Source organism: Saimiri boliviensis, chromosome 15 (assembly GCF_048565385.1).
Source record: "Saimiri boliviensis isolate mSaiBol1 chromosome 15, mSaiBol1.pri, whole genome shotgun sequence".
Taxonomy (NCBI): domain Eukaryota; kingdom Metazoa; phylum Chordata; class Mammalia; order Primates; family Cebidae; genus Saimiri; species Saimiri boliviensis.
Genome location: NC_133463.1, coordinates 54,526,031 through 54,545,042, shown reverse-complemented (window position 1 = coordinate 54,545,042; position 19,012 = coordinate 54,526,031). Strand labels below are relative to the sequence as shown.

Genomic DNA, 19,012 nt, shown 5'->3' with positions numbered 1-19,012 from the left:
CCTTCAGTGCTGGTCTAAATGGAGAACCAGCCTTTGGAAGAATCTCAAAATGTAGGACTTGCTTTCTCTTGAGATCAGCAAGCAACAGAAATGGTGAGACACTTCAGTATTCTGTTCTGCCACCTATTTCTGCTCTTTTGCTCTTTTAACCTCTGCTGCTCCATTTGCCGGCGCTCAGTGCCCTGCTTGATTGTTGGTCACACTTTGGAAAGTATATTGGCGATTTTAGGAAGAATTTTAATTGTCTACATCTGGTGTTATCAGGTAATTTATTTTCCAAATCAGGACACTTCGAAAGTGAAAGAATACACTATTTTTAATTACGCTGCACCAGTGACTAAACCAGGACTGCCCTGGACAAATCAGTCTTTATAGTCACCCTGTCGGCAGTGAATTCAATTCATTTAACACGTATCAAGCACTTGATAGGACCTTGTGCCAAGAAGCGTGGAAGTAAGCAATGAGTAAAATATTCTTATCTCAAGGAACTTATCACTTAATAGCAGAAGTAAATGTGCAAACTGTACCTGTAAGGTGATCTTAATGTACTAATTTTTGTACTTTTTTCTTTAATTTAGAACTTTTCTTGGTCCAGAATTTTAAATCTCTCTTTATATATACAGTAGAAAAAGGAGAAAAGACAAATGGCATTTTCATAAATCTAATAATATATGAAAATCATTATGAATTATACCATAGAAACTGGCAAGTAATTTAATTGTATGCATGAGAGAGTAGAAAGACCATTTTAATAACTTTTTAAAAAAATGTCTAAACTATGTGTTTCTTTTGGAAATGTTTAAAAATACCAAATTACTGCTCATCTGCTACATAGAATAAAATATATCTTAGGCCAAGTTGATTTTTAACAAGACCTTGGCACACATTAAACAAACATATTTGATTTTTTAATACATATCTACTTTAAACTGAATTTTACTCTGTAATCTATGATACTGACTTTAATCAGGATATTCTAGAAATAATTTATGTTCTCCTTATTCATGATTACTTCTAAAACAAGTTTTTTATTTGTTTTCACAAATTCTGTTTAATAGACAAGTTTTATTAAGCATTTAGGAAAATTAGAGAAAAGCAAAAAGATTAAGAAAATCACTCATTAACCCTTCCTAGAATAATAATAGTATATTAAATTTTTTATTTGTCCTTTTTGTGTACGTGCCTTATAAATAATTGTATATGCATTTAAATTAGCCCCAGTTTTATCTCCTGCTCTTTCTGTTTAACACTTTATAGAGCACATTTTGCTCTTAGTCTCCATATTCATTATTTTAATGCCTGCATAAAATTTCCATCATGTGACTTCATTACAGTGGTTTGTTTCCAGTGGATTTTGCCTGATTTGGATCATGCTCAAGAGACATGTTCATACACAGTTGACGCTTGAACAACATGGCAGTTAGGGGCATCAATTCCCTGCATAGTGAAAAATCCATATATAACTTTTGATTCCCCAAAAGTTTAAGTACTTAATAGCATACTGTTGACTGGAAATCTTAACAATAACATAAACATTCAATTAAATTTATGTACAGTATATGTATTAAATGCTGTATTCTTTCACTTTTCTTTTTTTTTTTGAGACAGTGTCTGGGTTTGTCACCCAGGCTGGAGTGCAGTGGCATGATCTCAGCTCACTGCAACGTCCACCTCCTGGGCTCAAGCCATCCTTTCACCTCAGCCTCCCAAGTATCTGGGACTACAGGTGCACACCACCATGCCCGGCCAATTTTTTTTTTTTTCGTAGAGACAGGTTTTGCCATGTTGCCCAGGCTGGTCTTGAACTTGTGAGTGAAAATGATTTGCCTGCTTCAGCCTTTCAAAGTCCTGGTATTACAGGTGTGAGCCACCTTACCCAGCCTTAAAGTATTCTTAAAGTAAGCTAGAGAAAAGAAAATATTATGAAGAAAAACGTAAGAGGAAATCCATTTACAGTATGCTACTGTATTTATTGATACCATAAGTTTACATATCTATTTGCAGATGAGTCATCTGTCTGATGAGGTGGGCAACTGCAGTTGCAGACCTCAGTCTACAGTACATAACAAGCAATTCAGCTTTTTCTCGTACTTCTGTTTGCTTTTAGGGAGCACTTGCAACATCAGCAGTGGCACTTCCTATGGATCCCATGGTGTTATTTGGGTTTTATGGTATTGCACTGAACACAATGAAAAATACTTGAGAACCACCAGAGATTACATTATACCGTGACACACAATTTACTGGAGAGACCACTGTTCACATGGAGATGATTAGCATCATACAGTGATTTAAGCAGATACTTGCAAATTGAGCTCACCAAAATAGCAATAGGAAGTGGCTGCAGAATTATTAATGCCTATAATTAATTTTATTCAGTTGTGACTTAGTACTCATCTTTACACTTCTTAAATGTAAATGGTGCTGTGTGTGGTCTGCAGGTGTTTGTGTAAGTTTTGAAAAATTGTAACTCTATAATAGGGTGGTGGATTTTTTATGATAGTAAATGATAAAATAACTAGTATTTTACATATGTGTGCATTCATGATATACCTAATTTTTTTCAAAATTTCTAGTCTATGTGATTTGTCTGCAAGTTTTTCGAATTGTCACAAATCTCCAAAAAAATTTTCCAATGTATTTATTGAAAAAAATCCACATACAAGTAGACTCACACAATTCAAACCCATTGTTCAAGGATAGATTGTGTATCTAGCCTTTTTTATTTCTAAGAATATTTCCTTAGCATACATTTCCGAAAGTAAAATTACTGTATCACAGGTCAAAACTAATTTAATGACTCTAGAAACTTTTTGACATGACAGATTGCCTTCCAAAAAGGACATACTAATTTACACAGCTGTCTATATTTATTTTCAATATAATCATGTGTTTTTTGTTGTTTTTTTGGTTTTTTTGTTTGTTTGTTTTTTTGTTTTTTTTGTTTTTGTTTTTGTTTTTTGCTTAACTTTTTTTCTTACTATGTTTCCATTAAAGTCTCAACCTTTTGTTTTTCCTGGAATTTTTTTTTTAAAGTAATCATTTTTTTTCTTTTTGATTCATGGCCTGAAGTCATAACGTTGCAAAGAATAAGAGAATGGGATTTGCTTTTCTTTATAGTTAGGCAAAAACTAGCCTGAAGTTTATAAAAGATTTTCTGGTTGCTAATAGCAATAGATGCTGGGGCTTGCTGCTTTCTCAGGCAGAAGCTTTTTTTACATATGAAGATTAACATGGTATTTCCAATTACCAGTGATACGACTTCCAAATATTCCTACCTTTTGATGACAGCTGAAGTTTCTATCTGAGATTAGCTTGATTTTGAGTCTACTTTGCATTTGACTTGGAATCTTTTGTGAGGCAAAGCTGACATTTCTGAGAGCTGAGACAGAGAATATTTGCTTAGGAAGTTCATTTCTTAATCCTTATTCATGTTAACTGAATTAGCAGAATATACAAAATAGACTTCAGATAGTTTTTAAGTATTGTTTATGCTGTCAGAATTTTATTCTATCAAAATCATCATCTTTTCTTGCTTGTATGTATTTGCATTTTCTAGTTTACACTCTAATATTTGAAGGCCTAGCACATTGCTAATCCTTTATGCCTTTACAACTAATAATTTGGTTGTGGCTTTATAATAGGGACACATTTTCTAAATTGCAATACATTTGCTTTCAGGTTCATTAACAACATTTTGTAATAATGTAGAGCACTAAATTAAAATGGCTTTTGTTTTTAACCACAGCTTTAGGCTTAAATACTATATAGCATGGTATATTGAAATTTTCCTTTGAAAGAACATCTGGTCTGATACAACTTTCGTTATTTTAGAATGTTTAAAATCTTCCAAATAAAGAATCTGAAAGGAAATAAAGCTTAAATTGTAATTATCTCTAATAGAAGTTTACAATTATTTTTTAAATATAGAAAAGTTACATTAATAAGTAGCAGATCAAGTGGTCCTTTGCATCTTTCTTATGTAATTTTAATATTATTTTACAGTTGTTCAATCAGGTACCTGGACCTCTTGTTAAAGTTACTAAGAAGAATTTCACTAGTTCTTTTGACCAGTGTTATAAAAATGTCTTTCACCCATGTTTCAAATGAAGAAAAGAAGCCTGATTACATTTTAGCTGATTATTAATACATTAGGGTTTTTAGGATTTCAGAATATAAAAATAGAACATAGTGTGAACCCAAGAAGCTATCCTTCATATGAAGAAAGTGAGTAGGGAATACGAGACAGAGCACATTCTTTTTTTGGAAAAAAAAAAAAAATACACAACATTACTATAGAACACTAATAATTTTTAAAGTCATTGTCTACCTTTGGAGAGTTTATTGCTAAGACACTTAAAAGTTTTAAAGTACAGAACTCCTCTTAAGTTTTGGAAAGGAAACTAATGGTGGTGTTATTTCCATATTATATACTCTGTAATTTAATCTTAATGGCCAATGTCTTATATGAAACATCTTTATCTTATATATTTGTAACCTATTTTATATATCAAATATTTTATTGAACAATTATGTATTATAGCAAAATAGTTATACATGATTTATGTTACATTACAGGTTGACTATCCCACATCTATAAATCCAAAAATTGAAATGCTCCAAAATCCAAAACTTTTTGAGCAATGACATAACACTCAAAGGAAATGCTCATTGGAGCATTTTATACTTCAGATTTTTGGTTTGGGATGCTCAACTAGTAAATATATATCTGTACATATTCCAGAATTTGAAAAAAGTCAAAATACTTCTGGTCCCAAGAATTGTAGATAAGGAATATTTGTCGTGTGCTATAATAAACAATAACCTCAGCATTAGAACAGCAGGTGTGAGTACCAGAACTATAGCAGAACAGGTTGTATTGTGACAGAGTGTGCAGTGCTTACATGGTAGAAGTGAAGTTCATCTGGTTGGATGTATCCATTCCATCGAGTGAGCCAAACCTAGTGAAGGTAAAAAGGCAAGTTCTGTTCAAACATTTGATGTTTTCTTTTCTGATCTGTAACTTTGGGAATAATTCTTACAAGTGTGATACCATGTTAGTTATCTGTAATTTTGCCAAGGCATGAATTTGAATTGGATATACTGTGAGACTGTTGTGCAAAAGCCAGTCACTTGGTGGATGAGCAAACTGTACTTGGGTGTCAGTTGACTAATAGCTTTATATAAGTAAGGGGGTGTTTTGATCTTAAATTGCAGCAATAGAAATACAGTATCCAGAACCAAGCAGATGATAGTTCTTTACTTCTCAGGCTAACATACTCTGGTATTGTTTATTTCTGGGTACCACCCTTGACAAAGGACACAACAACTGGAACATCCCCAGAAGATGTGAGTATACTAAAAACTATGTCAAAGCTGATAGAGTTGGGTTACAAAATCATGAACTCCAAGACCAGTTTGTTAGCTTAAGTGATGATTTCTGCGTTACCTCTTTATGCTTCTAGCCAGAGTCACAGTAACCTTCAGAAATTATTAATTTTTCCCATTTGGGAAATAGAGTAGCTTGCTTTAGCATTTTAGTCTTCTGTAGTGCTTAAAATTGGAAAATGTAGGTACCATATCAGTAATTTTTATACCCTTGCAGGAAAAAAAAATTGCCCTCATAAGCCATTTTAAAAAGACATAAAAGGATGAATCTTCTCTATTCATCTTTTATGCATTGTTAGCAAAATCCTAAATTACTCTTAAAGAAATTTCAGGGTTAAGCTGGCTAGATAGTTCCATTTTAGGTGGGTATATTCAGTTTCTTTGCTCTCCTCATCTTTAATCATACTGTGCTATGACCCTGTTTTTTTATTATTATTTTTTTTCTTCTCTCTTTATCTATATGTGGTGCCTCTTCTGACTTTATGTTTATTTTACTGCCATGTAACCCTTGATTATAGTTTGTTTGTTCTGAACATTAGTGACCTTCAAGATGCCAAAGAATTACTTGCCTTGATTACAGCTGATAGCCAAGTAAAATGTTTTGGTTCTTAAAGAATGTCACTTAGAATAATATGAATAAATATATGGCTGCATTCAGTCTTAAATATCAGTACTAATCCAGAAGAATATTCATTTAAATTATAAACAGCTGGACGTAAGATTTCCTACTTGCCAGAGGCACTTGTGGTTTCTAATAATAGGTCTGAGAGTAATGAGAGTCCTAAGTGGGAGTGATGGGTTAATATAATTTTTTCTGCTTGCCTGATTCTTGCCTTTTAAATCATAATTAAAACCTTTCCCATCTTAGACTAGTAAATATTGCTTTAAGTTGAGCATCCGTAATCTAAAAATCTGAAATTTGAAATGCTCCAGGATCTGAAACTTTTAAAGTGCTGACATGATGCTCACAGGAAATACTCATTGAAGCTGATGGATGAGGGATGCCCAACCAATATATATTTGCAAGTATTCCAAATTTTGAAATCCAAAACACTTATGGTCCTAAGCATTTTGGATTAGGGATACTCAATCTATGTTCGAGTGCTAGTAATTATTTCTATACAGGGAGAAGTTTGGTTTTCTAACCTATTTTTTTAAAAAAAGAATGAAATTTGGAGTAATTCCAAGAAAATCTTACTCATGCATGTCCAGTCTCTGTCCCCTTACAACTCTTTCCATCCTCAGAATGTTGACTGTTCTGACATTCCCATTATAAGGCAGCTTGGCTTAGGTGCCAGGGAGTCAGAAAACCCCATTTAAGGAGTCTGGAGGGTCAGAAAAATCAAGACGCTATATAGGCAACACACACAGTTGAGATACAGGAAGTGGACTTTGGTATCAACATCATTTCTTCCTAGCCGTGGGCTTATGTTTCCTGTTCAAGTTACAGGGCTAAGTTACGTTATACATGACAGTCCAACAGAGGGAAGCTGTGGTACTTTAAGTTATTCTTCTTGCAGATCCTAACAGTTAGTCACTTGCCTGTATTCTCAGTGGCGCATAGACTATGCTGAACATGCATGCTTTACAGACTGTCCCATATTAAGTATCCGTCCATTGTTATTTCCTTTGAAATGTCTCCCTTAGACTCCACTTTTTCCCCTTATTGCTACTATTCTATTCTTGCCCCAAGCATCTTACCCATAATTAACTATATGTATATGTGTTCTCTTACCACTAAAAGTAGGTTTTAGAATACTGTTTATGAAATATTTTTTAATTCCAAAGATACTAAGAAGCTGGTCAGTCCTCCCTATAGTTCCTAGATAATATGTAGCAAATAAGAATCAATCTTGAGAAGCTTTAAAACTAACTGTACTTACTTTTTCTGTGTTATTATAGATCCTGTATCCTTTCTATCCATGTTAATGTAGGACCAACAGTTCATTTTTCCAGAATAGACCACTTTTGTTATTTAAATGCTATTGAAGCAACTCTCTTTCACTTCCCTGGAAATTCTTCCAGATGTCATAGGGAGTTCATTAGTGGGCAGTAGTTTGCCTTAATGGTTAAGAATACAGCTTTTATGAAGCCTCTTGCCTGGGTTCCATCCCAGCTCTGACACAGCCTTTTTGTGACCTTAGGAAAATTACCGAATTTCTCTCTGCCTCCATTTTTTTCCTATCTGTTAAATGGGTATAATAATAATACCTGTAAGTATTAAATGAGAAAAGGAAGTACCTGACAGACAGTAAGAGTTCAGTAAGTGTTAGGTAATTTTATGACATTATCATCAGCCATGGATCCACCAGCCTGCATACATGCCTCACTTTGATGATACTTATACAGTCCTCGGACTTAGGGACCATAAATTTCTGACTTGAAACAAATCTTATCCTCAGCACTATGTGCCATACATACTTAGCCTTTAAGTTTTCAAACTGTTATTATTTTCCTAAATTAACAATAGGCCAGGAAGTATCTTATTTTCATGCTAATCATCTAACTATATACTCTAAATTTTTCATGTTTTGGTGCCTTTTGTTGTTTGTAGAAGCATAATAGTTTCCATGTATTGAATGATTCACTTGTTAACTTTCAGAATAATTCCTACTTTGATTTCATATGGCCATTCAGCAGATAACCATTTGCTTACCAAATTTTTATTTTGGAGATGATGAGTTTTTTTAAGTACATTTATTTCCATTGGAATCAAATCCTTCTTACTAGTTTTCAACACTTGGAATTGCTTTTGTACTTGTCAGCCATAATAGAATTAATATTATTTATAAGACACTCTACACAGTACTCTGAAAAATGAGATGGCCAAATGACAGTGACCACCGTTACCTATATGTGCTATTATCCTTTGCTTATGAACAGTGAGCCTGCTCTATCTTGAAATTTTCATAAAGTAAAATGGTACAAAAAGATGAGCTTTTATAATTGTCTTTTAGGTGATCTCTGCCTCACTGGTTTCTCTTCCTTCAATAACCTCTACAAAATACTTGGATCATATCACTTTTGTAGTAAGTCTACTGTGGCTTGACTAGTGTCTATAGAATTGAATCATTAAATTATTTTAACTAGTTTAGAGTATGTTTTTTACTGTGGGTCTACCAACTTCTCTTCAATGAAGAAAATTCTTTGTTTATAGTCAATAACCTTCCCTGTTCTATATTTGTATAATGTAGGTTTTTGGTGGGCCTTTTTTTCTATTTAATAACACCTCATGTTTAACTGAACATGTGATACTTTGCCTGAAATTACTTGTTATGCATTGTATCATATAGTACTTTATTATCTGATACGCTGTCATATTAACTGTTACATGCTTCTTGGATTCAGTTAAAAAGTATTTATCATTGTTACAAAATTATAATTTCCATGAGGGCATGAGTTCTCTTTATTTCTTTAGTGCCCTTCTTATGAAGTTAGGTGGTCAGAAAACATAACTGACATTTACTTACATTTCAGTTTTGTGATTTATTAAAATCAAAGTCACAAAGTTTTCACATAACTTTTAGTCTCAACTACTTTTTGTCATAAAGTATCAACTCTTGTCAGTTTTGAAAAACCCAGTTCTTCCTCTGTGGAACAGGAAGTTGTGCTTTTTCTTTGACAGTAGTTCAGCTCTAATTATGACTAATATGTATTTTTTCCGTAACTTTTTACTTATTTTGAAACCGAAATCTCAAACTGCAAGGCAGTTTATTTGACATTGTTTTGAAGTGATCCTCCCTCTTTTCATGTGTCCTCTTAATAGAGGTTGTTTGAGCACTTCTAAGTTTTTAAATAACTTTAAAGATAATTTTAAGATAATAAGTATGATGCATTAATCTAGTTTTGAAACCATAGTTTTGTGCTTTTCTGTGTAATTGTTAACATAGCACCAGTATAAACATGAAGAGGTCTTCAGTGTTTTTTAAATTTAATTTTATTTTTATTTTTTATTTTTTTAAGACGGGGTTTCACCATGTTGATCAGGCTGGTCTCCAATTCCCGACCTCAGGTGATCCGTCTGCCTTGGCCTCCAAAGTGCTTGGATTACAGGTGTGAGCCATCACGCCCAGCTGATCAGTGTTCTTTATCAGTTAATTTAGCCCTATTTTCTAAACTACACAATGAGATCTTTATATTTTAAACCAGAAAACTAATACCAAAATCTTAAGAACTCCATCAGCGACTATCTACCTATTGATTGTTTGGTTAATTCTCCCTTTCTCAATTGGCAGCATACTTGATAGATTTTAAAAATATGTATTCAGTTTATCTTTTCATATGCCTTAACCATTAGCATTATAATAATGTCATTGTCTTTTTTTTTTTTTTTTTTTTTTTTTTCCAGATGTCCTATACACTAGATCCAGTGTAAATTAAATAGGCTTTCAGGGGGGCTAGTCAGATAACCTATATATTCCTACTATGAAGATACTATCCGTGTTTGAACGTTGCTATCTTTTAAGTAAACATTTAGGACCTCTTTAATTTGGGGATTTCTATTTCTGAGGTTATGGGAAATTTATAAAAGGTAGAGATGTAGATTGTTATTATCCAAAGTACTTGAATATTTGATTATATATAAAGAGAACTGAACAAAGTAAATTAGATAGATGATTTTTGCAAAACAAAAAGTTGGTACTGGCTTGGTGTGGTAGCTCCCACCTGTAATCCTGGTACTTTGGGAGGCCAAGGATCATTTGAGCCCAGGAGTTCAAGACCAGCCTTGGCAACATAGGGAGGCCCCATCTCTATTTAAAAAAATTTAAAAAGTAAATTTAAAAAGTTGATACTAGTAATTAAAAGATATATTAAAGAAGCAAAATGAACAAAGACAGAATTTCTGGGAAAAGTAGTGTTGGCATAGATCACTTATGACTACATACCTTTTAAGTATAACCCTAGCAAATATCAGTCCAAATACTCACACAGTCAAATAACTGTGGACATTTACAATTAGAATCAATCTATATTCTGCAGCCATATATTCATAGGTTTATGCTTCCCCCCTTAACAATATTTGCTTCTAATAAAGATCAATTTAATCAATAATAAAATATACTTCAGGCATATTCCTCATCAATTAAGGTGTTTTGTTTTCATAGCAGTGTGATGTCTTCACATTTCCATCTGCATTTTGCAATTTCCCAAGATAGCTTACTGTAGAAAAAAGCCAAGCCGTTACTTAAGCCAAAAAAAAGTAACCACATTTTGCAGTAAAGAAAGGCAGCTTCTATACGGTTTTCATATTTTTTCTTAAACTCTGAAAACTTCTACATCTGGTTATTTCAAATCATTGGCCGGGAATAAGATCTTACACAATTTTGCATTGTACTGACAAGATTCCTTTATTTGCCAATTACGTATAAACTAATTCTTAAGGAAGAATTAGCCAGACCATAGTTGAAATAACTATGTTTAAGCATTAGAAAAGATATGAATATAAGCAAAAGAAGGTCAAGTTTGATGTATTTTAAACTGAGAGTATAGTCAAAATGTAGAAAGATGAAGTTCAAACCACCTAAACCATGTAAAGATTTTGATCTCAAACCAAAAGAGATTTAGTTCCTAAAGTTTTGTGAGTTTGTGTCCAAACCCTGTCCTTCCTGTGGCTTTTATCTGTGTAAGGTAAGCAGTTAATCATGACAGAATTTCTCATTCTTCCTAGTGCGTAATGGTACCCAGCAGTTACTAAGTAAACAGTCACACATCCTCTTTCAGTCACTGTCCTCTTTCTCACTTAGCCTGAACACAGCCTTAGTTGCCATCTCAGTATAGCATTCCAGACATTACTAGCAACTAATCTGATTTGACTTATCACATAATATTGTTTACTGATAATTTACTATAATGCAAGCAGTGTGCTATGTTTTTCACCAAAATAATTGTCTGTAATCCTTGGAACACCCTGTGTACTAGTATTTTAATCCCCATTTACAAGTGAGGAAATAGAGTAAGGTTTTTTTTGTTTTGTTTTGTTTTTTTTTTTTGAGACGGAGTCTCGCTCTGTCGCCCAGGCTGGAGTCAGTAGTGCGATCTTGGCTTACTGCAACCTCCGCTTGCCAGGTTCAAGTAATCCTTCTTTCACAGCCTCCTGAGTAGCTGGGACTACAGGCATACACCACCACACCCAGCTAATTATTTATTTATTTACTTTTTAGTAGAGACAGGGTTTCACGTATTGGCTAGGCTGATCTCAAGCTCCTGACCTTGTGATCCACCTGCCTCAGCCTCCCGAAGTGCTGGGATTACAGGCGTGTGACACTATGCCTGACCTGAGACTCAGGTTTTATCAAATTTATCAATATTATAATAATAAGTCACCTCAAATCTATAATATACAATGAGTAACAGTAGTATAAATATAATAAACTAAGAAAAATGAAATTACAGGTGATAGTAGGTAATGGAGCTGAAGTATTCATGATAAGTTGGGACTGGGAAGTCATTTATGAAGCACTGAAATAATGAAAAAATGGAAGACCCAGAGGAGGTCCATTAGAAGGTCGGGGCAGATGTGTAGGAGATAAAACAGGCCTTGGTTCCCTAAGAAGTGGTGAAGGGGCAGGCTCAATTTCTGACTGAAATTTCCGGTGTTAATCTCTGTAAGACCTAACTTATTTCCTGAAAATTCTTCAAATTGCTTGTGGTATTCTTCAGTTGCTTTTTACTTAAGTACCTATTCCATCAACCAAATACTGCCTAAGACAATATAGATTCAGAATATAGGATATTCTGAAATCGGATTTGGGAAATACACAGGTCTGATCATGTTGAATTTGAGGTTAGACTGTCCAGTGGGCATTTGACTATGCAAAGCCTCTGGGTTAAAAATTTTAAACTCATGACCATAGTTGAAATTGTAAAAGTGGATGAAATCTTCCATTGAAGGTAAGAAGAGCAGAGGGCTTTGGAATTAACCATGAAACCAGTGTCAGGGGCTGGCTGGCTGGCCAAGGACTGAGGATCTAGTGCTAGAAAGTTAACACAGAATAGAATTAAAAAGAGAATGAGAAGAGGTGATATCGAAAAAATCTGGATAGTATAGTTCCAAGTCTAAGTGCTCCAGAAAGATCAGGTACCTTGGGGATGAGTGTCCATTGTATTTAGCAGTGAGGTCACTGATGGCCTTTGCCTGCTAGCATAGTTTCTGTGGAAATAAGGTCAGAATTGAACGTCTATTTCAGTGGGTCAGAGGGAAAATGCAAAGAAAGAAAGTGAAAAATTTATCAGTGTATCCCGATGAGCTCTCAGAAATATAGTGGGAAGAGGTGCATGATTGAGGGCTGAAATAGACTTTAGAGGTATTCAGATAGCAATTCCTTATTTTAACACATGAGAAAATTATTAATAGTGCCTGAAAAGGTTTAGTAATTTACATTATGCAAAGCCAGTAAGTGGCAGATAGAACAGACAGCATATAGGTCTTCCGATTCCAAATCTGCCAGTATACATAGGCAAACTCTTAACCCAAAAGGGAGTTAAAAATTGCTTGAATGGTTTCTTTTGGCTTTTGAAATGTATTCTTTCTTAGATATAGAAAGGAATACATTATGGCTATGCTGGAGTACATTTGTCTGCATACTCAATATATTGTACATGCAAAAATATGTTGATAAAAAGCCACTGGCTAGATCTGGAGCCAAATTCCAAATTCAGTCATTTTAGAAATGTGCATAACTAAATCAATATATGTATTTGTAACGAATTCAGGAAGAAACTTTATGATACTATAGTTTTGTTTTTGATTAGGAAGAATCATTAATATTTTTAAATAATGTTATTAAAGTACATATTGAATTAGAAATATAAATATTGAATCTTAAAATAACCATTCTTATTTATAGGTGGTATGTCTTATCCTTGGGCAGTTTTACGGAAATCAAATATTCACAAAATGTGTTTTTGAGTACGATACTAGAATCATCCGTTTTTGGTATAAGAGCACCACCTATGGGTTCCTCATGTACTTGAAATGTTTTTCCTAAAACAAAACTTCATAAAATTCTTACTAGGTTTTCCCTCTAATTACTCTATCCATTTAGTCAAAGGTTAGGAAGGTTCTGCTTTGTCATAGATTACTCCCACCTTATTTTTGGCTGTATCACTGCGGTTAAACCATTTAATAAATAGTTGAATACTTGCATGCTAGTACAGTATTACAATTCTGAGTTAAATGTAATTTGACTCAAAATTGCATTATTCTCTTTAATGTAGGTGAATCTTTTTAATAAAAATGAATATTTTTCCATATTCTTGGGAAAGGGTAATGATTGCTTTTGGCTGTTTATTTATATGTTTGTTTATATTTTCATGAACTTAAGATTTCCTTTAGCGTACTACTACAGAATGTTTTGGTAGTAGATAATGAAAAAGGTGTTTTTTTTTTTTTTTTTTGTCGCCAGGCTGGAGTGCAGTGGTGTGCTTTCGGCTCACTGCAACCTCCATCTCCCGGGTTCAAGCAGTTCTCCTGCCTCAGCCTCCCGAGTAGCTGGGATTGCAGGTGCACACTACCATGCCCAGCTAATTTTTGTGTTTTTCGTAGAGACGGGGCTTCACCATGTTGGCCAGGAGAAAAAGAAGGTCTTATAAATAACTTAGCTATCTTTTTATTAAATTATTGTAATGATAACTCAGAGCAAAGTGGAAGCAGACTCTGGTAGTTTATTATTAATAAACTCTTAAAAAGAATTACATTTGCATACATTTAATCTTTTCCTAAAACATTCATTAAAATTAAAATTTTTTGGTAAGGGAGATTACTAATGAAACAGCAGCAGCAGGAAAAAAAAAAAAGGAGACTTTTACTATGCCTTGGCAATGAGATGAATGCTAAGCCCTTGATGTATCTCTATGCTGTATGCCACGAATCTGTTCTGAAAGCGATTTGAAACAGGATCCCTTTGCAGTGCACCCTAATTCCTGGGCAAATCCATTTTAGGTATGAACTTTTTTTCTGCAGTATAATATACTTTTAAAGCTTTGATTGCATGTTTTCTTCAGGGAATAGGTGATTCTATAGAAATAAGAATTTAAGTAATATAGCTTTTTCATTTTGATCATATGGATAAAATTCCTTAAATTACCTAGTATACTTCCTAGCATTCTTAACCTAAATTGAACAGACTATAACCTCTGTTACCAAAAAGAAAAAAAAAAAATTGCCAGGCATGGTGGCATGTTCCTTGCAGTCCCAGCTACTCAGGAAGCTGAGGCAAGAGGATCTCCTGAGCCCAAGAATTCAAGGCTATAGTATTCTATGCTAGTGCCTGTGAGTAGCCACTGCACTCTGGCCTGGGCAACATAGTGAGACCTCATCTCTTAAAAAAGGCCAGTACCGGGCGTGGTGGCTCACGTCTATAATCCCAGCACTTTGGGAAGCCCAGGCGGGTGGATTATGAGGTCAAGAGATCGAGACCATCCTGGTCAACATGGTAAAACCCCGTCTCTACTAAAAATACAAAAATTAGCTGGGTATGGGGGGTGCACGCCTGTACTCCCTGCTACTCTGGAGACTGAGGCAGGAGAATTGCTTGAACCCAGGAGGCAGACGTTGCAGTGAGCCAAGATTGCGCCATTGTACTCCAGCTTGGGTAACAAGAGCAAAACTCTGTCTCAAAAAAAAAAAAAGAAGAAGAAGAAGACCGGGTGTGGTGGCTCACGCCCATAATCCCAACACTTTGGGAGGCCAAAGCAGGCAGATCACAAGGTCAAGAAATCGAAACCATCCTAGCCAACATGGTGAAATCTCGTCTCTACTAAAAACGCAAACATTAGCTGGGCATGGTGGCACACCTGTAGTCCCAGCTATTCGAGAGGCTAAGGCAGGAGAATCGCTTATGCCCAGGAGGCAGAGGTTGCAGTGAGCCAAGATCGCGCCACTGCATTCCAGCCTGGTGACAGAACAAGACTTAGTCTCAAAAAAAAAAAAAAGAAGGAAAAAAAAAAAAAAGTCCTTTTTCCAAATTACAATTGTAACAGCAATATTTGGCCATCTCTTGGGTTACCTGATTTTTAAACTACAGCAGAACTTAAAAAGCATGGGAGTTCAGGCCATGTATTATACCAGTCATTTTGCCTATACTATCTTTCACTCAGCAACTCTTAGATCAGTATGAATATTAATTTATTATGATGATAAAATATGATAGTCTTACCTTTTGAGAGACGGGCAATAATGTGTAAATTATGAGCTCGTGGTTATTGAGTTTAGTATATAGTGTTTATTGTATTTCTGAAAATTTACTCATCACTTCTGATAACTTGTCTGTGTACCCCTGGCAGCTGTCTCCCCACTTCTAATTTTCTGCTTCTAATCTGCTGTTAGCTTAAAAATACACATTTGTAAAATACCCTATTAGGATCAAGTAATTATTTTGTTTAAATTGTATTAAATAGGAGATTCTAGGATGTTAAATTCCACTAAAGGCTTAAACATCACGTATTTAATTGAGAAAGAATAAATTGTCACATTATCAACTGAATTCTGTATGATGTTAACTATATTACAAGAAGAGTTCCAGATAATGCAAGAATAATCCAGGAAAGTGTTGGTATTGGTTTTAATTTATTCTATATGCAGGAAGATTTTCCACTGTGATATGCAGATATCTAATCACATAATGATATTTAAAGCACCATTTCAAGACTTTATTTTTAAATAACTTAGGAATCATTCATAACCCTGGAATAGCTTGGAAGTATTAATGGAATAAATTGAAGAACTGCTTTACAGTAATTTTGAATGTTTTACTGTCTTTATTCAGTCACCCACTAACTTCTTAACAGAAATTACAATCCAACATCTTGATGTTAGGTTTATTTAGAGTACCCGAAAAGCAGCATGAAGCTCCTAAGGATCTAAACAAAGTAGATTAGTAAATATTGGAAAGGTGTTTATAATAAAGAAAATAAATCTGAAAGATGAGTTTTGAAAAAATGTGGATGGGTGGATAGATCAGTCTCCATGGCCAAAGCTAGCAATGCGGAACTCTTATTCAGTCATCCTATTTCTTTGCCTGCCCAAAACATGTACAGTAGTCCCTCCTTACCTATGCAGGATACCTTCAAGACCCTCAGTGAATGCCTGAAACTGCAGAGTACCAAACCCGATTGCTATCCAATTTAATGCCTTTTCCGTCTTAACTAAACACATAGGCACTATGGCCATTAACTTTTGCAGTTTGCAGTTTGAGGTATGACAGCAAAACTAGCATCAATTTCTTTTTCCTTCTTCATAATTTCATGGATAGAAGATTCATTCTTACCTTAGAGGTCAGCCACCTCAGCATATGATTTTTTTTTTCTATTGTTAAGTTGAGAACTTTCACCTTTTCACTTAATGGAAGCATTTTACAGCTTCTCTTTGACACATCCGCATTACTGGCATCAGTGCTTTTGTGCTTTGAGGCCATTCATAACAGCAACATAAGGGTGACTTGAACACAGGCACTTCAGTACTGTGTCAGTTGATCTGATAACGAGATGGCTACTAAGCAACTAATGGGTGGGTAGCATACACAGTGTGGACACACTGGACAAAGGGAAGATTCATATCCCAGGGGAGACAGAGAAGCATAGCAAGAGATGTCATTACTACTCAGAACAGCACACAATTTAAAACTTTTGAATTATTTCTGGAATTTTTTTATGCAGTATTTTTATACCACTGTTGACTGAGAGTAACTCAACAATGGAAAGCAAAATGTCCAATAAGTGGGACTACTATATTTATTTAGAATAAGGGCCCTTGTCTAGAAGGGAGGAAATTGAAGTATCTCATTAGAATAATAAGTTTTTAAAGTTGGTACTCCCACATCTTATTGGATAGTATTTGATGTGTAAAGTTTTTTGGTTTTTAAAAAATAAACACTGATTTACTTACTACTATTTTAAAAGTATAATAATAAGCAAAGATTGCTTTGGCTATCTTCTAGCTTGTGGAGAGACTCCAGAGCAAATTCGAGCACCAAGTGGCATAATCACAAGCCCAGGCTGGCCTTCTGAATATCCTGCAAAAATCAACTGTAGCTGGTTCATAAGGGCAAACCCAGGTGAAATCATTACTATAAGGTAATTCTACCTTTCTGTATTATATCATTTATTACAAAACATAAACTCCATTTATTATCACTTAACATGCAGTAATATAAAAAGGTTTTTCAGGAGATGTAATAAAGAACAGCTATTGGTGTCATCTTAGGAGTAAGAATAACAGCCTATCTGGTATGTGTTTTGAGTATTTCTAAGGGTGGTAATGTATTTGCATTGAATCATCTGTATCAGGCGTCCCCAAACTTTTTACACAGGGGGCCAGTTCACTGTCCCTCAGACCATTGGAGGGCCACCACATACTGTGCTCCTCTCACTGACCACCAATGAAAGAGGTGCCCCTTCCTGAAATGCGGTGGGGGCGGGGGGGGCGGATAAATGGCCTCAGGGGGCCGCATGCGGCCCGCGGGCCATAGTTTTGGGACGCCTGATCTATATTCTTCTAAGCTACTTTTTAACAAAAGATACACATTTGCAAAATACTCTATTAGGATCAAGAATAATCTTTGGCAGTAGAACAAATAAACAAAACTCATTAATTCACTTGGATATCTAGCCCTTAACCTTGGTCTCATTAGTAGAGCCTTCTACCTAAATGAGTTAAAACACGACTGTCATGCATGTCTGTATATGTGTTATGTATGTATAAAAATTGAAATAAACTGATAATGGAAAAATATATCCAGAAAAATCTTTTTTTATAACTCAAAACAAAAGAACTTTTGTTAAGAATACAAATTGGCCGGGCGCGGTGGCTCAAGCCTGTAATCCCAGCACTTTGGGAGGCCGAGGCGGGTGGATCACGAGGTCGAGAGATCGAGACCATCCTGGTCAACATGGTGAAACCCCGTCTCTACTAAAAATACAAAAAATTAGCTGGGCATGGTGACACGTGCCTGTAATCCCAGCTACTCAGGAGGCTGAGGCAGGAGAATTGCCTGAACCCAGGAGACGGAGGTTGCGGTGAGCCGAGATCGCGCCATTGCACTCCAGCCTGGGTAACAAGTGAGACTCCGTCTCAAAAAAAAAAAAAAAAAGAATACAAAGTGAAAGGCATTATTAGGGGAAATAACTGTAAAATTAAGATTCTAGGAATAAATGTGACATAAATAAGGAAGATTAAGATTAAATTTTAAAACATTTAGCAAATTACTTGCAGAGAAAAATGATACGGGAATAAGACAGTAAAGAATATATTTAGTAGAACTAGATATTGCTTGCCTAGGAAAATTGTATCAAGACCATTAGGAAAAACATGCTTACCTACTGGGGGAAAAATATAGTGTACCTGAACAAAGAACTGCAGTTGGAATGAAAATACAAATAAGAATGTCATTTCCATCACAGAAAGAGTGTAGTACAAAGGCACCTTCAACCTGCTTTCATGTGTAACATTGTATGGATAGGAGGCATAGAATTTTAGATTTAGAAGAGACTTTGGAAATCATGAACTCAGTCTTTGATTTTAGGTTTTCAAAATAAAGCTTATACATTTAGTCTACTTTCTCATCTTCTTCATCTTCCGTTTTTGTATTTATTAACTAATGAGGAAACCCCAGTCTCTTTTGAGACA

At 34.8% G+C, this 19,012-nt stretch overlaps 1 protein-coding gene across 4 annotated transcripts in view; it reads left to right on the top strand.

Annotated features, from left to right (window-relative positions):
• LRP12 (LDL receptor related protein 12) overlaps window positions 1–19,012 on the top strand; it is a 98,635-nt gene that overhangs the window by 59,581 nt on the left and 20,042 nt on the right. For 2 of the 4 annotated variants that reach the window (XM_003938602.4, XM_003938601.4), the window contains one exon: window positions 17,325–17,460. The exons of 1 other annotated variant lie outside the window; for it this stretch is intronic. In XM_003938602.4, the coding sequence (XP_003938651.2) occupies window positions 17,325–17,460 (136 nt within the window). Of the gene's footprint in view, window positions 1–5,319; window positions 5,350–17,324; window positions 17,461–19,012 lie in introns of all 4 variants that reach the window. One more of the 4 variants, XM_010349283.3, reaches the window with a different exon arrangement.